At 48.0% G+C, this 20,816-nt stretch overlaps 10 protein-coding genes across 10 annotated transcripts; 3 read left to right on the forward strand and 7 right to left on the reverse strand.

The window, feature by feature from the left end:
- Positions 1 to 107: 107 nt before the first annotated feature.
- A1O9_12845 (uncharacterized protein) lies at positions 108 to 986 on the reverse strand (the record flags this gene model as incomplete). The annotated part of the gene is made up of 1 exon (XM_013398258.1): positions 108 to 986. One exon carries the CDS (start codon positions 984 to 986, stop codon positions 108 to 110), a length of 879 nt encoding a protein of 292 aa, XP_013253712.1.
- Positions 987 to 1,541: 555 nt separating this feature from the next.
- A1O9_12846 (uncharacterized protein) lies at positions 1,542 to 3,314 on the reverse strand (the record flags this gene model as incomplete). Its single annotated transcript, XM_013398259.1, has 1 exon — positions 1,542 to 3,314. One exon carries the CDS (start codon positions 3,312 to 3,314, stop codon positions 1,542 to 1,544), a length of 1,773 nt encoding a protein of 590 aa, XP_013253713.1.
- Positions 3,315 to 3,742: 428 nt separating this feature from the next.
- On the reverse strand, positions 3,743 to 4,525 carry A1O9_12847 (uncharacterized protein; the record flags this gene model as incomplete). Its single annotated transcript, XM_013398260.1, has 1 exon — positions 3,743 to 4,525. The coding sequence occupies one exon, from the start codon at positions 4,523 to 4,525 to the stop codon at positions 3,743 to 3,745; it is 783 nt and encodes a 260-aa protein (XP_013253714.1).
- A 292-nt stretch (positions 4,526 to 4,817) lies between these two features.
- Positions 4,818 to 5,645, reverse strand: A1O9_12848 (3-oxoacyl-[acyl-carrier protein] reductase; the record flags this gene model as incomplete). Its single annotated transcript, XM_013398261.1, has 1 exon — positions 4,818 to 5,645. One exon carries the CDS (start codon positions 5,643 to 5,645, stop codon positions 4,818 to 4,820), a length of 828 nt encoding a protein of 275 aa, XP_013253715.1.
- Positions 5,646 to 7,588: 1,943 nt separating this feature from the next.
- Positions 7,589 to 9,712, forward strand: A1O9_12849 (uncharacterized protein; the record flags this gene model as incomplete). Its single annotated transcript, XM_013398262.1, has 9 exons — positions 7,589 to 7,848; positions 7,907 to 8,048; positions 8,425 to 8,447; positions 8,499 to 8,529; positions 8,592 to 8,821; positions 8,903 to 9,125; positions 9,188 to 9,280; positions 9,346 to 9,409; positions 9,504 to 9,712. The coding sequence occupies 9 exons, from the start codon at positions 7,589 to 7,591 to the stop codon at positions 9,710 to 9,712; spliced, it is 1,275 nt and encodes a 424-aa protein (XP_013253716.1).
- An 863-nt stretch (positions 9,713 to 10,575) lies between these two features.
- A1O9_12850 (uncharacterized protein) lies at positions 10,576 to 11,388 on the reverse strand (the record flags this gene model as incomplete). Its single annotated transcript, XM_013398263.1, has 1 exon — positions 10,576 to 11,388. The coding sequence occupies one exon, from the start codon at positions 11,386 to 11,388 to the stop codon at positions 10,576 to 10,578; it is 813 nt and encodes a 270-aa protein (XP_013253717.1).
- Positions 11,389 to 12,860: 1,472 nt separating this feature from the next.
- On the reverse strand, positions 12,861 to 13,729 carry A1O9_12851 (uncharacterized protein; the record flags this gene model as incomplete). The annotated part of the gene is made up of 2 exons (XM_013398264.1): positions 12,861 to 13,062; positions 13,137 to 13,729. 2 exons carry the CDS (start codon positions 13,727 to 13,729, stop codon positions 12,861 to 12,863), a joined length of 795 nt encoding a protein of 264 aa, XP_013253718.1.
- Positions 13,730 to 14,047: 318 nt separating this feature from the next.
- A1O9_12852 (uncharacterized protein) lies at positions 14,048 to 14,924 on the forward strand (the record flags this gene model as incomplete). Its single annotated transcript, XM_013398265.1, has 2 exons — positions 14,048 to 14,619; positions 14,732 to 14,924. The coding sequence occupies 2 exons, from the start codon at positions 14,048 to 14,050 to the stop codon at positions 14,922 to 14,924; spliced, it is 765 nt and encodes a 254-aa protein (XP_013253719.1).
- A 780-nt stretch (positions 14,925 to 15,704) lies between these two features.
- On the reverse strand, positions 15,705 to 16,328 carry A1O9_12853 (uncharacterized protein; the record flags this gene model as incomplete). Its single annotated transcript, XM_013398266.1, has 2 exons — positions 15,705 to 16,223; positions 16,317 to 16,328. The coding sequence occupies 2 exons, from the start codon at positions 16,326 to 16,328 to the stop codon at positions 15,705 to 15,707; spliced, it is 531 nt and encodes a 176-aa protein (XP_013253720.1).
- Positions 16,329 to 17,348: 1,020 nt separating this feature from the next.
- On the forward strand, positions 17,349 to 18,889 carry A1O9_12854 (uncharacterized protein; the record flags this gene model as incomplete). Its single annotated transcript, XM_013398267.1, has 2 exons — positions 17,349 to 17,911; positions 17,980 to 18,889. The coding sequence occupies 2 exons, from the start codon at positions 17,349 to 17,351 to the stop codon at positions 18,887 to 18,889; spliced, it is 1,473 nt and encodes a 490-aa protein (XP_013253721.1).
- Between the last annotated feature and the right edge of the window lie 1,927 nt (positions 18,890 to 20,816).

Consider the following 20,816-nt stretch of genomic DNA (forward strand, 5'->3'; position numbering starts at 1 on the left):
TATGCAATTGAGCAGCTGTGCTAGCCGTCCGCCCAATCCTCATGCTGTCTAAAGTTTCGAGTGTTGAGCGCGTCAGGGCAGTCACAGATTTGGATTGCCGGCTTCTTTCATGAACTCCCGTTTGCGATTGTGCCATTCGACTCTCCGGACCTTTCATGTACCCAAAGAACATACGTTAGTTCGGTGCTGTGATTTCTAATCGTTCGAGAAGCACCGGCGGGAACATAAACGGCGTCCATCGCCAACAATTCCTCATTGCGGGAATCGTCCAACCTAACAACCGCTTTCCCACGTACGACCACACAGAGTTCGGCATTTTTTCTATTGTGGATGGTTTGGCGATGACCTTCAGGGATGCACAACAGGCCGATGGCGACTTTGTCGTTATACATGGCATGTTCTGGAGTGAAATTGCGGCTTCCGGCCACCCCACCCACCCAATTGATCATGGAATGCATCTCGCCAGGCACCGGGACCTTTGCAGCATCCCAATTGGGAACGATGTCCCTGAATGGGACGACCGTAATCTCTTCCTTTGACTCGTCTTGCGGATTGGGCATGCTCTCGTCCCAGTACGCAGTCGAACCCTTCTTTTCCAGCGCATCGTGGACCCAGAGAAGGTCGACGGCCGCATCTCCATAGGCGCGCACTCCATGTGGTACGCCGGCAGGAATGTAAACGCAATCAAGGGGACCAGCAACATGCTCGTGCCCGTACCCGTCATAGCCCAAGACTTGACCTCTCAAAATGATGTAGATTTCGGTCACAGTGTGGGTATGACGACCTTTCTGCTTGTTCCCAACGTCCAAATGCTGAAAGCCCACCGCAACGTTGTGACTGAGCACCGCGTGGCCGGGATTGGAGTTGTAATATCCCTCGGGACCAGCGACCCAATTGATGAGCCAGCGCAGCATGCCCGCTTTCTGGTCAGGTAGATGCCACGAGGGCTCGAGGTCCTTCCATCGAATCACAGTGGGTGACTTCATTTTGAGCAACAAAGACAGAGCTCGAATGTTTGGAGATGGACTGGCTTCGCCTGTTGGAAGAATGGGGGTCCAATTGAGATGCTGGACTTGGTGAACTCGGCAATGAAAGAAATGAGTTAGATGAGAAGTATGTATTGTGTTTACCTCTAGTGCTAATCTAGCCGGCAATTATACGGTGTGCATGTAGACTATCAAGGGCGCGCCTAACAGCCACTGTAGAGAGCAGGAAGTCTTATAAGATGGTCGATATGGCTTCCTCAGCCAGGGCCGGATCCTCCCACTACTGAGGTAGAGTGAAACCGGTTTCTGGAATTGACGGCGCCGAATACGGAACGGTATATTTGGTCGTTCCTTATCACGCTGCCCGCCATTACTTCATTACTTCATTACTTCAGGAAGTGTCGCTGCACAATGGCCGTATTTGCGTCAATTCCGGGCTGGGCGCGGGAAAGACCAGGGGTGCATTATTTGGCTAGGGAAAGTAATTGTTAGTGCAATAAATTGTAGTTGGAACCCAAGTATATGACAGTAGTGTTTGACAAAGATTTCAAAACGTTATCTATCCAGCTGGCAAAGTTCAATGACTAGCTTTTCATCGACCGAATAGTCAGGCTGCTTGTCCTGACCATTTATCAGACCCAGATACCATGTTGGATCACGGCCGTCAAACTCTCGACTCGCAAATCCATTTCCAAGATAGTAGAATCTGTTGTCACTTTCGTATTGCAACTCGAAATCTTCAAAGCGAGGTTTCATTACCTCCATGAAGTGAGCCCGGGAGCCAGGATAAATCCGAGGAAGTCCATCAACGGTCCCATTTTTAAACCAGCTTCGACATGGTTGATTCCAGACGGTCCTCTTCAGGAGTAAATCGCTATGCTCACGAAATTCTTGGGTAGCTTGAGCCGTTGGAGAGATGGACCTGACTCGTTCGATTTGGCATTTCTCGATGATTTGTAAGATATAGTGACATCCTTGCTCAATCGGAGGTATTAGGGATCCATTTGCGGCATTATATGGTCCTAAAGATGCAAAATAGTTGGGAAAATCAGGCACCATTGTACCAAAATAGGCGACAGGGTCAGATTCCCAGACCTTACGAAGGTCTTTACCGTTCGCAGTGATGGGAAATCGAGGGACATACGAGACGTCGAACCCAGTTGCACAGATAATAACGTCAACTTGGTGTTCATTGCCCTCGTGATCGATGAATCCATCCCGCGTAATCATGCGGACCTCATCGGTATAGGTAGAGACGTTAGAGCAGAGAAGAGCTTCCAGATATCCGTTTCCAGGGGTCGGTCGACGACAGCCCACACCATATTTAGTTGGGATAATCTTCTTGATCAGCTCCGGACGACTCCTGAGTTGATTCTCCATTTGTTGTCGTGCAAAGCGGACGGCATCCCTTGCTTCATCGGTGTTGTCCATCATAAAATTGAAGCGCTTACCTAGCTCTTCGTCCAACATTTTCATATATCTGAGGTGTGCGTCTTTCTCGGTAGCAAACCGTGCTTTTAGCTCATCAGGGTATGCAAAGTTGGTACCGTTTGAACCCGCGAACTTAGAGGCGAAACCAGAACTAATCCATAACGGTGATCTAATCCAAGTGTAGAGATGATCAACAAGGGGCTGAATGGTCGCGACAATCTGGACGCCCGAAGATCCAGCTCCAAAGACCGCGACCTTCTTGCCTTTGAGTTGAATACTCTCGTCATAGTTAGCTGAGTGTACTAGCTGTCCCTTAAACGAATGAAGTCCTTTAATCTGCGGCCATTTCCAGTTGTTAAGGAGCCCACATCCGTTGATCAGAAAGTCACACGTATCCGTGAATTGAGCTCCGTCAGGCGTTTGTACCTCAACGATCCATTTTGCAGTGCTAGGGTTCCAGTTGGCCCCAATGACTTGGTGTTTTAGCTTGATGAGCTTCGTCAGATCATGCTTATCAACGACGTCCTTGAAATATTGGAAAATTTCTTTTGCGCCAACGTAGTAATGCGACCAGTGAGGATTAGGTGCCCATTGAAACTGATAGATGTGAGCGGGAATGTCGCAGGCACAACCTGGATATCGATTGTCGTGCCAGGTGCCTGAAACCTCGTCACTTTTTTCGTATATTTGAACATCAAGATTCGGTATCGTCTTGGAGAACTGAGCAAAACATATACCCGTAGCTCCTGCTCCGATGGCAATCACCCGCTTTGGTACATGGGTTCCGTACGGCCGCTCGAGGATCTCATATCCTCGTTGGTTGATTCGCTCCCAGGCAAGTTTCGTTGCTTTGGCCTCCGAACCTGCACTAGGCACTTCTTCTAAGAACGGTGCCATGGAATTGATGATGATTCTGGATGGTAGCTAAAATGCTCCTGTTGCCGCCACGAGTTTTGAAACCCAAACTGCAATATTTGTACAAGTGCAGCATCCATTGCGTCGCTAGCAGACCGTTCAGTTAGGTATGACATGGTTTTCCGGATTTCCGATGTTACCGAGCGATCAAAGCTTTGCGGGAAGCGAGAGGTTCTTGAACGGGTCAGCAACTGCTCTCCCTGACTGGTCCTATCGTCTCATTCCATCGTGCCGGATATTTCCGAATACCACCAACCGGGTTGTCTTCTGGGCCGGCTACTGACTACATGTAGGTCACGGTAAATATGTGATACCTCTTTACTGCCTGGACTGCCCTTGCCTGTTATATGCGGCGAAAAAGCAGTATCGGGATTCCGATTTTGCAATACTTCCGTGCTAGACGAGAAAACCTAGGCACTGTGGCCTCCATCGACACCAAGGATTTGCCCATTCACATAACTTGCGTCTTTAGAAACCAGAAAGGCCACCACGCTTGCCAGCTCTTTGGGGTCCCCAGTTCGATTTGCCGGGGATCTACACGCGGCCACAAGCTGATCAATGTACGATCTCTTCGAAACCTCATCCTCCTGTTGATCTGCAAGCCCCGCGAAGGAACCAACTCCGACTGCATTGAGTCGAATTCCTTCAGAACCAATCTCCCTCGTGGTTTGTTGTATCAATTTCAAGATTGCCATTTTGGGTACAGCACTGCAGCCGTCGTATTCCAAAGTCCTTAGCACCGCAGTGCTCAGGAGGAAAAGGAGGGATCTGTTGGTGCCCTTCTGTTGTCGGAGGATGTTGATGCCTCGCTTAACAATGTTGAAAGCTCCCACTACTTCTGTCTCCACAATCAGACGGAAAGTTTCGTCTGGTACCTCGACAATCGGACAGATAGGGATTGACGCCCCGCAGGCCATAACCACTGTATCCAGCCTGCCCCAGTATCTCGCCGCCTCCTCGAGGAACTTTTCAACAGAGAGACCGTCAGAGACATCGACTTGCCCGATCGTGGCCTTTAATCCGAAGTCGTTGATGTGCGCCACGACGTCCTCAGCTTTTTGCCTGTTTCTGTAGTATCCAACGGTGACGGCACTGTCTTGTGCTAGGCGTAGTGCAATTGAAGACCCAAGCCTCCCATTAGCCCCTATAATGGCGATGGCCATATCGACTGGGGAGCCGAAGTTCTCCGCCATATTTGATTCGCGGCATGTACAGGAGTAAGGAAATTTGGTATGACTGTGACTGAGTCGAAATAGGCTCTCGCCTTCTTATACTGAAGAACAGCAAAAGGTTGTTTGATAACCGTATGTCGGCAAGAAACCTGGCGAAATCGGCGACACGGAATTTTGTTCGGCAATTCTGCATGATGTCTCTGCCGGAGGGTTACGTCTAAAGACGGGGGCTTAGATGGGAGTTTCTAGTAGCTGTCCCTACAGTAGTTCTGATGGCAGGCTGAGCTCGTAGGCACCATGGCAAAATGTCCCATCAAATTTCTCGAGCAAAAGGGTGTCCAGCACTGTAACCTCCGCACACCGCCCAGGACTGGCCGTTGACATAGCTAGCCTCATCACTGCCCAAGAACAAGGCTACACGGGCGACCTCGTCAGGAAGTGCTCCTCTCTGGAGAGGGTTTAACTGCGCAATGGCCGGCTCAGAGCCACAATCTCGTGCCTGCTCAAATAACTTTTGCGTCATGCTAGTCTCGATCAGCCCTGGGCAGATGGCGTTGACGCGGATCAGGGTGCCTGTCAACTGATACGCCATGGTTTGTGTTATAGAGATGACGGCCGCCTTACTGGCCGAATAATTAACAGAACCAGCGTTCGCTCTCATCCCTGCGATTGATGCGGTCCCAATGATACTGCCACTCGAGCTCGGTTTCTGTGGACTCGTCCGCATCATCGCCTGGGCAGCATACTTTGCACACAAAAAAAATCCCAGTGCGTTGACTGCCATTAATCGCATGAATTGGTCCGCCGAAATGCTCGCGAACGTCCTCGAAGATGAGCTGGAGACAGCCGCACTAGGACTGGCAATACCCGCGTTGGCAAATATGATGTCTAGTCTTCCATAGTCCTTGATAACTTCGTCGACAACATCCTTCACCGCGGCCTCGTCGCTGACGTCCAATTGCTTACAGTGAACATTGACCGTGGGGTATAGTGAGTGGAGTTCCTTTTTGTGCGTCTCCAAGTAGTCATCTCGTGCGTCACAGAGATATATCGCATGTGCACCGTTCTGGGCATATTGGTGAGCCGTTGCTCGGCCAATTCCCAAAGGCGAGTTGCAGCCTTGTAAGACAAACATCCCCATCATTAGCTAAATGACAGACCTGAATGCGCGAAATCGGGCTTATGCGTACCAGTCACTACAATTACCTTTCCTGGCACTCGCGGCCCAATCGATGACCCTGCGACTTGACATATTTTCGGCATGCCGTCGAAGGAATCGTCGGTAGGAGCGCCAACGAGTTGTTCCGAAGTTATAGTGGGACGGGAGCTCATGTTGTCAGCTTGATCACAGAAGTTACCAGAGATGACCTGTGACCCTCCGCACCAAAACCAAAACCAAAACCAAACAACGAAGCAACAAAGGTGGTGTAGGTGCAAAAATTATACAAAACCGCTCTGTAAAGGATACGTAGCGTCACCCCTGTCGAGCAAAAAACTAACATATGGGAAGGCAAGTTTTCGGCTAGCCACCAACGATATATGAGAAATGATGGTTTGTAACTTTTGTATGATCATCCCCAAGACACCAATTCGTGTGGAAATATGCTAATGCCGTAGACATGCCGAGCGGGCCGCGGGAATTTTTGGTTCTGCGACGGATCGGTCGATCAACATTTGCTCTATCAACGCATTCACACTACAGCTGCAACTATTTTATGAATAAGCGTTTCCAATGAAATTGAGTCCTGGCTATTTGGATAGTAAAACGAGTTCAGTGCCACAAGATGTCGTGCTAGAGAGTTGAGCATTCATTTAGCCACCATCAGCTCTACCTGGGCTCGGATCTACATTACCAGCATTATGTCCGTTTTATCTTGGTTCCTTTGAAAATTGGCAAATGTCAGCCTCGTAACATTTCTTTCTCATCAGAAACAGGTGCGCGCATATCTATTTCAGAAATATCAGAGGCTGAACAGCGTTTTGCAACAGCACTGCATCTGTCGCTGCCGTTCCTGGTGTGAGAGAAGCCATCTGAAGAGCTTGACCGACCCCAAATTCCACGTTTCACCAGACTTACACATGGACCAGATTTCGTGACCTTGAAAACGTTCAGAGTAGTCATTTCTTGTCGAAGCCGGGCACTGTCATGTTATGCAAGGACAATTTTGATCTTTTGGACCTGGATTTCAGAGATAGGCTCTGAGGATTGCATCGTGCTAGAGGACTTTACGACCAAACAATGAGGGTCAGACCATTGGATTGGACATCTCCTAAGATATTACCTCGTGTATGCTAATTCATGATCTGAAGTTGAACTACGTTCTCGGTATGAAATGGATCTGCCTTGGTAGATCCTCGACTATTTTTCTACGACTACTATCCAGATCAGAGGGGATGATGAACCCTCCGATGACCTTTTTTTGCAGATCGCAGCTGAGGAGGGACCCAAAACCAATTGATCAAACTATGTCAGCCAGATATAATACTGGAGGGCTCTATCCTAATCGAGGGAGGAGGAAAGAAAGCTGGTGGTGGCGATAGTGATAACTCGCCTTGACTAGTATTCGACGCTGCCACCCCTAACATGAGCGAAGTGGACCAGTCGACACTCCAGGTTAGGCATAAACATTGGGATAAGACACTCGATACGATCTCAAAAGCAAAATAGAAAAAATTGAGCAGTTTCAGATTTTGAGAAGGAATGCTGTCCAAGTAGCGCAAAAAGACAGTCCAAGCTTCAAAGCCGGAGCTCTGAGTGTGTGCTCCTCCTGGAAGAGCTTACTGGCAACTGCGGCTTGACACCCGTTCCAGCCTGGCGAGGAGACAGAAAATCTGATTCCGACCTCGAAACCGACATTCTGGTTTGAGCCTCTTCTTCGCCGAAGGTTCAGTATTGCCCGGAAGGGACCCGCTCTCCCCAAAAGACGGCGATGACGGAATGTTCGGTACCTTTGGTTTCGATGTGCACTGGAGCCCCGCTTCTAACTACACCATATAGATTGGAGATATCGACCGAGGACACACTTTCTCTTCACTAACGAGACCACTTCCAACAGACGACTAGATCGATTACCCTCGAACAAAATGGACAAGTCAGAACAAGCAGAAGTCGCCCTTTCGAACAAGGTCGAAGACCCTGTCAAGCCCATCACTACGGAAGAGCTGGACGACGACCCTGTATTCTCTAAGAATGAGCAGTCAGATATCAAACGACTCATCGATCGCTCCTTGATTGTCATCACCGGGCTCATGTACATGATCGCAATTCTAGACAGGGCTAATTTGGGCAACGCAGCAATAGCCGGCATGTCCGAGGATCTGGGATTGGGGTCGGCTATCGTTATGTGAGTACTGCTCTGGAAATCTTTCAAGTATTGCCGTACGCGACATGCGCTGATGCAGTGATGCCATCAAACAGTCGCTCATCGCTCTAGTTCTCTTCATCACCTATGTTCTGTTTCAGCCTCCAGCCACACTCCTAGTGCGAAAATTCGGACCTCGTTTCTTCTTACCGACTATTTGCCTCTGCTGGGGCATTGTCACGGTAACTATTTACTCAACACCCCTCCCCCCTCCCCGTCTCTCTTCTCTTTCCTCTCTCGCAAATTTCTAGAAAGGGATGCTTCAAGCTAACTGCAGAAAGATGTGCTTCGGCTTTCCTCATAGCTGGAAAATGGTGATCCTGCTGCGCCTGATTCTCGGCGCCCTTGAAGCCGGATACTTCCCCGGTTGTATATATACCTGATATCCACTTACTACTCTCGGTACGACCTGCACAAGAGATACGGAGCCTTCTTCGTCATTGGCATAACTGCCTCTGCTTTCTCAGGAATCTTAGCTTATGGTATATCGCGAATGGTGAGAAAACGTCACTTTCGTAAGGCCGGAGCGAAAGTTAAAAAGCTTACCTTGGGATCCAGGACGGTGTAGGGGGTTATGCAGGGTGAGCTCATGAGCAATTCACCGGTGAAAGTTATGATTGACCCAACCTTAGCTGGCGGTGGATCTTCATCATTGAAGGCCTTGTAAGAAACTCACAGACACCTATCTGCGTGTCCATCTTCATTGTCGCTGACTTGGCATCTAGTGTACTTGCGTTGTTTCTGCGCTAGGTGCCGTCTTTATGGTTCCCTTTCCCGATCAGTTGCTTGAGAAAGAGAAGTTCTGGCCAACCTTCCTCAAGAAAGAGGAAATCGAGTTTGTTGTGCGATGTATTAACAAGGATCGAAATGATGCATTTGCCGATGTCTGGAGCTGGAAGAAATGGGCTTCCTCTGGCTTGGACCCAAAAGTCTGGAGCTTCGCGCTGATCTTCATGTAAGTGGTTCATTCTCCATGTGAGGGTCTAAGTAATATATCCCCCCATCGACTGCCATATGCTTAACCTGTCATATCAAGATTTACCAATTCCCAAGGATACGCGGTGGCCTACTTTCTTCCCATCATTTTACGACAAACCCTGGGATTCTCACTCCTAAAGGCTCAATGTCTATCTGCTCCACCATATGTGTTCACTGCTGTCATGACACTTATTGTCCCCTGGATCGGAGACCACTATCACATCCGAGGCCCGTTATTGGCTGCCAACGCAGTCATGGGCTTGATAGCATTGCCAATCATCGTATGTTCCTCCCTTCTGGGTCAATATCTTTCCCAGCGGTGAAACTGATCTATCTACCCAAGGGTTGGGCAAAGGGACCAGCTGTTCGATACTTTGGCACCTTTCTTGTCGCTGCGTCGGGCAATGTGGCCACCCCGTTGGGCATGGCATATCAGGTAATGACGCCCTTCAACAAGTATCAAGTGCTTTGAATACTGACTCTGCCTCACCCACAACCCAGGCTAACAATATACGCGGGCACTGGAAACGCAAATTCTGTTCCGCAACCTTAGTTGGGTCTGGAGGTAAGTCTGACGGGCAATTGTCAAAGGCACCCCCTTCCTCCATCCTTTTTCCCGTTGAAACAATTTGAGATAGCCTCAAGTCGCTGATGCTGAGCAGGCATTGGGGCGATCACTGGCACCCTGATTTTCCGATCGCAAGACGCTCCTGAATACCGACCAAGGTTATATGGCTGTATCACCTGCAATCTCTTGGTCATCCTTTTTGTTTCCATCAACACCATGTACTTCCGACATCAGAATCGTCTTGCCGATAAGCATGGTGAAGTTCTTGAGGGTGAAACCAGCTTCAGATACACTATTTGAAGCGCATTTCCAGGTCACCGCCCATCATTCGCTCGAGAGTAGCTCTAGGACTGGTGCATTTCGGGGGCCTCTGAAGGTGGATAGAAGGACAAATATGTGACTCTGCTCAGGTAGACAGCCCCATCGGTGTCATGTAGGCAGCAGCACGCCAAAACAACCAACAACCAACGTCGCAAGTTTGATGTACAATTTTGTCGTCTCGTGTTCTTTTGTTAGAGTCTTCCTGCCTCCACTCAACATGCAGACCATGGGTAACTTTAAAATATTCACATGAAAAGGGACAAAGTGAAGTCGCACGTAGGTAGCTCACCGTGGACGGCTTGAAGAGGTAGTCATTTCGGTCTGGAAAGTACTTACTTACAGGACAAATCCGTGCTCCTGATGCACATATAAATGACCGGTCCTTATAAGTACGACTGAATGCATCACCCCTGAACCAAGAATGTCTCACTCAAACGAAGCGCAGAATTGATGAGACTGAAAAAAAAATAACTGACAAGCTTGCTCTCTGAAGATGACTTATGTCGCGACCAGCTGTTCGTTTGTGGCACGAATACCGCACTGCAATGCAAGCTACAATTGTCGCTCGAATCAGCAAAGACGGATTGGGTAGTAAATAGTGACCACAGCGCTCTACAGACGAAGGCCTCTCGACAGATTCGCTCGATGGACCTCAATTGGGCCCCGGCTAATATCAAGTAAGGTTTGAGGGGGGAAAGCCTTGTTCGAAGCTCTTGTCGTTCTAGAACAGAAGCCAAACAAAGGAATGCGACATTATTCAATGACTCCATCGATACTTGTTTTGCTCATATTCGTCCGAGCCTCCGAGGTCGTGCCCAAGAATCCAAATTGTCTCCTTCAATTCACCGCGCTGTAAAGCCACCATCAGCCACCAAAGACTGCCCCGTCACAAAACTGGCCATATCACTGACCAAGTAGGCAATGCTGTCTGCAATCTCCTGTGGCTCGGCGAGCCGCTTCATGGGGATCAGTGTGTCCTTCAACGCAGCCACTCGGGTTTCGAAGGTTTCAGCCTCTGCAAAACTGGCATACATGGCTGGCGTCAAAGTCTGACCAGGGCAAACTGTATTGACGCGAATATCTTGTGCTGCATATTCTAGCGCTGCATTCTTCGTCAGGCCGATGACCGCAAATTTAGAGGCTACATATGGTGACAATTCAGGCATGCCAGAAATACCCATGATGCTCGCGACATTGACAATTGCTCCACGACACGACGGTCTTCCACGCGGACTCGGGATTGGGGCTTGCTGGCTCATGATCTTGCATTCTTCTGAAAGGCAGCTGAAGACGCCTACGGCGTTGACACTCAGCGTCCTGTTCATGTCGTCCACCGACAGGTCACCAATCAACCTTCGAGGGTTGGATATCGCGGCGCAATTGACAGCATAGTCCAGGCGACCGAGCTGTTCTGCTCCAGATCGTATGACGGACCTTATTTCCAAGTCATTCGAGACGTCTGCTTGACAGATGACAACTCTTGTCTCCGGATTTTCTCTCGTAACCAGAGTTCTTGTCTCCTCAAGTCCACTTCGATCTCGGTCGCACAAAATAATCCCCCTTGAACCAAGTTGAGTAAAGAGAATTGCAGTCTGTCGTCCAATCCCGCTCGCAGCACCAGTGATGAAGCCGTTGCCAGGAAGTGTAAATGCCATCATCTGGACCACCTTAAATCATTATCCTTACTGATTGGGATTTCAGATGAGGTGAAGAGACAATCTAGCGCTTTTTTGGCTGGTGCCACTAAGTAGGTCACTCATGAATACAGCAGAATTCGTGCCGCCGCCCAAGTGCAGATTCACTGTAACTCCAACAACCGCACAAATGACGCAAGGGGCGACCAGAAATAGCACATTTCATACCTGGACAGGAATGTTTGGAAATCGCTTTCCGGTAGGTTACCGACAAGACCGAAATCCCGAAACTTGGAGGAGGTTCAGGGGATCAAGGGAGAAAATACTGGTTTTCGGTATGGAGAACTCCGGGAATCATTGTGATTCTGCGTCTCAGAGTCATAACAGATTTCTTCCGGCTCGAGAACGGACACGTGCCACAGGCCAAGGGAGAGCCTTCAACAACTGGGTGGTACCAAGTTGAGAGGATATCCAGGCATAGAACAAGTCAGTATACTGACGGGTCACTTGGGGAATACCATGGCGACAATACCGAAGCTGGCTACCTAGAAATACGACTAAATGGGTTCCGCGAGGGCTCTGCTCCCTGAGCCAACAGAGCCGTAAGGACTCTCCATGGGTTTTGTGCTCTTGGTTTAGGCGCAGTCCTGCGCAATAACACGATAGAGTCCGTAGCAGAGTCGAAGGACCGATATTCGGCCTAAGAACGTCGGCTCTTTCGAAAGCTGAATTTCTCTAGTCAGGAGGAGTAAAGTCATGTCAAATGGTGTGTGGCACAGATAACAGACTTCAAACGAAATACATATGTTCTTTGGATGTAACCGATTTGTATGTTCCAAATCGTTGTTGCCGTATCACTGTATGCGCCCGATGGGCCAAGAATATCTATGAGAGAGCCAGTGGCAAGTCCCTACTAAAAGAATTCGAACTTCCAAACTTCCTCAACAACATTGAGCGCGAGTTTCTGCAAAAGCTCGAGTCTCTGGTTGATGAGGCTGAAGGCTTTGGCGCTGCGGTTTCCTCGGAGATCTCGACTTCCGCATCCTTTCCTAGAAGAAATGAAATCCGCAATGACCGTTCCTGTGGGATGGCTGTATATAGCTCTCTGCTTCTGTGAGAGGCCGAGTGTCTTACTGTGATGCGCAACCATCCGTCTCCGCAGGAAATATGATCACATTTTGTCTCGGAGGGAGGGCTCTAGCAGCTACAGGTCGTGCGACCAGCATTAGGGACACCGCTCCACGCTCGGGGGATTCAGTAACAAGAGACAAACTTCTTAGATATACATGGTCCGACGTCTGATTTGCCCGTGGGCGATAAGACTAAGTGACTGCTCGGGGCTTTTGGGCTCTTATATAGAGCCAGTTGTGCTTGCAGAACCACAGGAATCTTCATTCTTCTAATTAAATTATACTAACCTTGCAAGTCTTGTCACTTGTGGTAACAACTTTGGTATTTCGTTTTGTTCAAGTGATTATTTGGCGCAGTCTGAACTATGAAGCGCCCTCTCGACCTCCGTTAATTGAGATCGTACTGCCGCACACATAGGAAGAGCGCCCACTACAGAGCCAGGCAATAGCTTCAGCAATCTCTTTGGGTTCTGCAAACCTTCTCAGAGCGACAATATTCTGGGCACCTTTAATTTTCTCCTGATATTCAGCGGACAGGGTTCTGTTGATATTTGTCTTGACACCTCTAAATTCAGTAGGAAGATCGGAGTCAGTCAGTACAGAACAACAAGGAATCGGGAGCACGAGGGCGAGTCTTACCCGGGACAAACTGCATTGATGCGTATTCCTTTCGGCCCATATTCCATTGCATCTGACTTGGTCAGCCCGCAGACGCCGTGCTTGAATGCCGCGTAGGAGGGGAGGCCCGGATATGGAAATAATCCAGCCATGGACGACACATTGACTATGACTCCCTTGACAGGATGTTCCGAGTGCTTGGGCTTGACAGGCTCTTGTTTCAACATTGCTCGTAGTTGTGCTCTCTCGCAGAAGAACACTCCTCGTAAATCCACCTCGTACTGTAGGTCGAAATCACTCGTCTTGACCTCTGTCGTGATGCCCCCGAGCGTGATTCCTGCAATGTTGCAGCAGTAATCAATCCTTCCAAATTTGACAATTGCCTGCTCAACGCAATTATCCACTGAGTCTTCACTCCTGAGGTCTGTTTGAACGGCCAGGACGACCACATCGGGCTGATCTGCCGCTATCTCCTCCTTCGACTTTTCAAGGCCTTCGCGGTTTACATCGGCAAGAACCAGTCGTCTGCAGCCCTCCGCCACGAAGAGTAGAGCGGTCGCCTTACCGATGCCGGACGCTGCCCCCGTGATTAAGGCAACCCCGGTCAAATCCATTGATGTAAAGTAAGCTTTCCTTTGTGGGTAAACTGCGCGAATCAAGATCAATATGTTAAGTTGATTGCTGATCCTTGGTCTTTCGTCTTTCAGTTGAGAGACCATGAGCCATATAATCTATCAGTTTAGCCGAATCCTGGGACCAGAAGTAAGAGCCGAAACCGAATCCAGCGCTCCGCAATTGTGTTTCAGGTTTGCCGACTTTCCGCTAATTCCGGGCGGTCATGCCACGTCTGCCAACAGTTAGAGTTATGTATAATACGTCAAGAGAGATTGCGGTCTGAGTGGTGAATGTAGAGACACAATTCCCCTGTTTCAATGGCATCAGCTGAAGCGATCAAAGGCAAGGTCCTTGCCATCACCGGAGCAGCCTCGGGCATAGGGTTTGCGACGGCTCAGTATTTAGCGGGAAAGGGTGCCATCCTATCACTGGCAGACGTTCAAGAGCATGCACTGCTCGATGCGGCAGAGTCCCTTCGAAAAACGTACCGAGTCCAAGTCCTCGAAAAAGTCGTCGACATCACCAAGCCAGAAGACGTCGATAATTGGATTACGGCGACCATCTCTGCGTTCGGGAGGCTCGATGGTGCGGCCAACATTGCGGCCATTTTCATTGAGTCGACAGCCGATGGTGGTATCGCCAAAATGACTGACGAGGTCTGGCACAAAGTCCTCGGAGTCAACTTAACCGGCTTAATGCACTGTCTACGGGCGCAGTTGAGGGCCATCTCAGATGAAGGAAGCATTGTGAATACCTCTAGCGTTGCAGGTCTCTTGGGGTCGGCACAATTTCCCGCCTATTCCGCCAGCAAGTTTGGAGTCATTGGCCTAAGTAAATGTGCAGCTCGGGAAGCTGGGGACAGGAATGTGCGGGTAAATGCCATCGTACCGTAAGTGCACATCTATCCGTTCTCGTTCTGCTCGTTGCCCTTAGTTCCTCCCTTCCTCTCGAGGGGCTTTACATGTGAGCATGGATTAACCTCAGACCGTACAAGCTGATAGGGGCCAAATAATTACTCCTATGGCGGAAAAAAACGCTACCCTCATAACTAAGCCTGGGTTCTCTCAGCCAAGAGCGATTACCAGACCAGGGAGGCCGGAGGAAGTTGCCGCCTTAATTGCGTTCCTCCTGGGAGACGAGAGTCGCTTCATTACGGGCTCGACGTATCAGATTGACGGTGGTAGGATCTGTTGAGATAATCTCGTTCGCCTCATGGCTCGACTATAGCGATAGAATAATCTATTCACAAAATAATCCTAGCCTTACCATCGGACAAGGCGTAGAGCGCTATATAGTCGGGATATCTTCTCAGTAATTGTTGAATTCAGGGTTCATTTTGGACATTTCCTTTGTTCGACTATCGTTCTTGGCTACTTGGCCATGGCCCTTTTCATTTCTGACAAAGCCTCGTGAAGATCTCTGGACCAATCACAGAGATCCTCGACAGCCTTGTTGCGAGGCTAGAGAACACTGGCTCGCTGATTATTTCACTAGAAGCAACAGCCTGTTCGGAAATCTCTCGCCTCCGACTATTCGATGTAAATAGCGAGTGCCCTATTTATTTTATAGATGCGTTGGAGTAGCACTCGATGCTTTCCCACGCTGTTTTTTTATGAGAAAGACACATATATATAGCGCCCAGGGCACCTATTCTCTTCACAGAGAACAGAGCTCTAAATGCACTCGTTTGACGCGCAAGTTCCCAGTCCAACAGCAGTTAAGGATGTAGACTCGCTTTATGTTCGATAGTACCCTAACCTTGTGGATAATACCGGCCTGATGTTGATAAACATACCGTACAAAATGATGTATCCTTAGTAAGACGAACTAGCAGGCAATATTAGCGGGGCAGTACCCTCAATTACTTCCGTTCTACATATCTGTAGCCCCATATTGAGAGTATAGGGACTAGAGGGTTCGTGTTAACATGCCATAATGTCAATGTCGTATCGTGTCTGTTCTATCTCAGCGCTCTTATTTCTCTACCTGAACCGGAGACTCCGGCCTATTTGCCATGGCGTGGTCGAAGTTACAACTCATCACTTCGAAGACATTGCCCCAAGGATCTTGCAAATAGACCGCCCTCTCCTTTGATCCAAACATGTTGACGGTATCACCGAATTTCTTGCCGCCGGAAGCCACTACCTTTTCGGCCACGAGGTCAGGATTGGGATCAGTAAAACACACGTGAAATACACCGCCACGAGTATAATCAAACGTTGCGCATTGTGTCATTTTGGGTTCGACGAATTCGAAGAGCTCAAAGCCAACACCATTCCCAGTCGTAAGCAGTGCGAGCTTCAGAACCTGAAGCCTATCATCGTATATTTTGAATATTACTGAGTCGGGCGTCTTTGATCGATCAATGATCCGGACAGATTCTCGCAACTTGCGAAATCCCATCACATCAGTATACCACTTCACTGCGGCCTCGCAATCTGGCACTGCAACTCCAACATGGTTGAAAGAACGGTTGTAAGAAGGAATCTGGCCCTGTGGATAAAGAGTGTTAAAACACGTGAATAATATTTGACAGCAGCTAGGTATAGCAAAAAGGAGCGAAGTAAAGGGGCCTCGATAACTCACGGGAAGAGACATTGCGAGGGAGTAATGTGGAATGATAGTAGGTTTGCTGCGCTCACTGTAGCTCGGAAATGTTTGTTGGGCACCCTTCCTGAATCATGAATGACCTGAGAATTACGTCGAACTGTGAGCGGAGGGCGTGTTTTCGTGGAAAGAGTGTGCTCGACTGCCAGGGAGATATAGGTGACAGGCCAGTTAGAATAGCAGAGTCTGGCCGGTCGAGATTTTTATCGAACTTAGAACATGGCAAACCCTGCGACCCCAAGAAGGTATCCTGTAGCAGCGGAAGCCATGGGACAGCTTTCTGGCCTATGAGGAGGTGGTCAAAGTGTGAGGTATACGTACGAGTAGGTAATTCCCTGCCAATCGTTCCCGCATTCGCCAAAAATTGTAGCTGGGCACGGTTGGAAGGCCCAGAATTCTGGGTAACGGAAATATCGGTACTGGAGGAACCCAATTTGACGACATATTATTACACCAAGTAAGCGACGACATCGTGGAATTGCGGGCATGGCTGCAGAAGAACAACTGATTGCAAAACAGCAATCTTGGCCGCGAAATGCCGAAACCCAATCATTATTGCGCTTTTCCGAGCGGACCGGTCTTGGACAGCAACTTCCGAATTTCCACTTAGACGTCCTACTGTCTCAAAGCAGAGTATTTATTGCACCAGTCTGCTTCAGAGATGCTTGATGGATATGCTCGCGGGGTACAGTATCGGAGCTTGAATATATGACCGTCGTATCATCATGCGTGTCTCTACCAATCAGAAAGCGGCCAAACTCGCGGGAGGGGAGGCAATACTGGCTGTGCGTCTTTCCAGGGATCAATCCTTGTGTGATGAATGTTCTAACCAGCGTCTTGGATAGGTGTTGCCAGAGAATCCCAGACCATGGTATCGCACGCCACACCTGTTGAAGCTGTATATTTTGCTTATGGTCCCTTGTCTGTCTCCGAGTACGGTCGGATATGATGGTATGTAATTCCATTCATCGACATGAGACTGTCAAGACATAACGAGAAATCACAGGAACCATGATGAACGGCTTGCAATCCCTAACGCAGTGGAATGACTACTTCGGCAAACCGTCAGCAACTTTGTTGGGTACAATGAACGCTATGTATCCTGTCGGCAAGATTCTGGGTGTGCCGATCGTCACTTACCTCAATGATCGCTTTGGGAGGACGTTTCCCCTGCGTATCGGACTTCCGTTCCTCCTTTTTGCAGCTGCGATCCAAGGCTCTGCTCAAAATGTGGGATGGTTCATCGCTGGTCGCTTTCTGGTGGGCATAGGTACGGTTTTTGTGGCCCAGCCTTCCCCAATCCTTGTCACCGAGCTGGCGTATCCGGTTCACCGCGGCAGAATCACCGGGATTTATTATGCCAGTAATGTAAGTGCTAAAGGTGCACCTGAAACGGAACTGGTCTTCAGCCAACTTACACCGTGGCAGTACCTTGGAACCCTGATAGCAGCTTGGATCACCTATGGCACCTTCAGGATGGCCGGGAATTGGTCATGGAGGATACCTTCCCTCCTTCAAGCTGCCTGCCCATTTATCCAGTGCCTCGGCGTCTATTTTCTACCAGAATCGCCAAGGTATGTCATGTTGCAACCCCAAAGAAGAGATTCGCTGCCTTGCCTGTAGTCTCGCTGACATGAATCAGATGGTTGATCGGCCACGGTAAAAGTAATGAGGCTCGAGAGGTACTGGTGAAGTATCATGCTGGTGGTGATACATCTTCCCCTCTTGTCGACTTCGAAATGGCAGAGATGGAAGCAAGCATACGCCTGGAGAAGGAAAGTCTGTCTCAAACATCCTATCTCGATCTCTTGCGCACAGCTCCAAACAGAAAACGCTCATTTATCTCCCTCACCATCGGTATTTACTCATACTGGGCTGGAGCTGGTATCATCAGCTACTATCTACACCTGGTCCTCAACACAATTGGCATTACCGCCGTCTCGCTGCAAACGCTCGTGAACGGCCTTCTTGCCATCATGAATTTCATCGTCGCAATCTGTGCGGGTCTACTTGTCGATAGAGCTGGTCGTCGATTGCTCTTCCTCTTATCCGCAAGCGGGATGCTGCTGTCCTTCGTTATATGGACGATACTTTCGGCCCGATTCTCCATGTCCAAGGACACAGGCTTGGGTAAGGGAGTTGTGGCATTTGTGTTCATCTTCTTCTTCTTCTTCCAGGTCGCCTTCGCACCTTTTTTCCTCGGATACCCGGTCGAGATCTGGCCGTATATGCTACGAGCCAGAGGAGTTTCTGTAACACTCTTCGGCAGCTGGGGCGGTCTCCTCATTGGGCAGTTTGTTACCCCAATCGGCCTTCTCAACATTGGGTGGAAGTACTACATTGTCTTCTGTGTCCTCTTGGCTCTTTTCTGGTTCATTGTATACTTCACCTTTCCGGAAACTCGAGGTCGCACCTTGGAGGAGATCAACGACATCTTCGAGGGAACCACGTTGAAGGAGGATTCTGAAGTCAGCGTTGCGTCTGAACCACAGGGAAGCGAGAAACGTGATGAAAAGGTAGAGGGTGCCCATATTGAGGCGACTCTAAAGTAAGCTCACAGGGAGCAAATACTGGCTGTGTTTATAATCTAATCCTCTTAAGGACTTGAATTTAGGAATTTTGATGAAAGAGAGATCTGACACCACGTGGGAATGTCTCAGGAGCGAATGGCCAGAGCGAACGGAAATGCGAGCGAATGCCAAGGTGCCAAGTTCGGTTGGGCCACGCAGCAAATTTCGCTGTGAACACACCAAGTTTAGCTGTATTATTCCATCTCTTAACCTTATTAAGTAATCTCACCCTTAGACCTCGCTGTCGACCTAATAAATTAATTATATAGCTTTTTTTTAGTGTTTTAATAACTCCTCCTCTTTACGTACTGAAATACCTGACTCCGTGCCTTGGACTACGCTAATTAGGTGAGTTAAGCATTGTGCGAAGGATAGGGTTTGGATCTATAGTGGAAGTAGCTAAAGTTAAAAGAGTAAAATATATCGTAGTTTTCTATCTTAGTGAATAACTTAAAGTTTATCTAAGTAAAGGAGTATAGTGTCACGAGTTAAACCCGTAGGATGTCTTAGTAAGAACCAGCGATGTCTAGATTCGACCGTATAGTTATATAGCCGAACGATATTACGTAATATTAATAAATATCTTAGCGAGTAACGCTAAGACTAAACTAGCGATACCTAGATTCGACCGTATAAGTCTAGGTATTAGGAAATAATCCATTCTAGTAATGACCTACGCGTTTTCTAGTAGCGTCTTATACTCCTTATAAGGGTTTAGCTAGGAATTTAGAGTAATTCGTCTAACTACCGTATAACGAGGATTCTAAAGCTAAGGAGAGAAAAGAAAAGAGAAAATCTATCTACTATACGAATAAAGGAAATACTTCCTAGCCTCTCCTATAGTAGATTAGTATAGTTTCCTAGGAGATAATCGATAGAGAGGAATTACGTAGCTTCGGCTATATAGTTATATAGCCTAAAGGTATATTACGAGTAATCGCTCTAGAACGTATTCTAGAGCTTTATACGAATTTAACTCGTAATATTACTTCCTTCCTATTACGAATTAAATTCGTATAAAGCTCTAGAGTACGCCCTAGAGCGATTACTCGTAGTATACCTTTAGGCTATATAACTATATAGCCGAAGCTATATAATTCCTCTCTATCGATTATCTTCTAGGAAACTATACTAATCTACTATAGGAGAGGCTAGGAAGTATTTCCTTTATTCGTATAGTAGATAGATTTTCTCTTTTCTTTTCTTTCCTTAGCTTTAGAATCCTCGTTATATAGTAGTTAAACGAATTACTCTAAATTTCTAACTAAATCCTTATATTATTCTAAAGCTTCCTATCGTACGTAGCGAAAGAGTACCGCGTACGAAATAGATAACGAATAGTAACTAACGGAAACCGTTCTAGTGTAGGCGGTAGAGCTATACTAGCTTTTATAGGCTTAAAACTAAAGGATAATAGTACTCGAGGATTAACTCGACTAATAGAATAGAGTACGAGCTCGTACGCCTAAAGTAACGACTTCTACGACGGCGAGCGCTATATAGAAATTTAATCCTATACGACGAAAGGCTAAGCTCTCCGAGCTAGCTAAATTTAATAGAAAAAGATTAGAGTTTCGGTCGTAGCTTACTTAAGCTTAAGCTAAGTTAGCGGTCGATAAGTAAGAGGAAATCGAAGTCGTACGATTTTAGTATTTCTATTGTATTAGGGCTCGAGGCGCTTAGTTATGAGAGAAGAGAGAAGGAGCCTTAGCATGGAAGAATAAGCAAGGGAGGAAGAAAGTAGACGATCGAAGAGATAAGTAACGCGAGGACGAGTAACCTAATATACGCGAGCTTACGTTAGATATTAGATAGTAGTTATAAGAGTATAGTTTATAGAATTAAGAGCGTTTTTCCTTCTACGAGTTCGGCTATATAACTATATAGCCTAAATTTTAGTAGTAGTAAC

Source organism: Exophiala aquamarina (assembly GCF_000709125.1).
Source record: "Exophiala aquamarina CBS 119918 chromosome Unknown aczIA-supercont1.28, whole genome shotgun sequence".
Classification (NCBI taxonomy): domain Eukaryota; kingdom Fungi; phylum Ascomycota; class Eurotiomycetes; order Chaetothyriales; family Herpotrichiellaceae; genus Exophiala; species Exophiala aquamarina.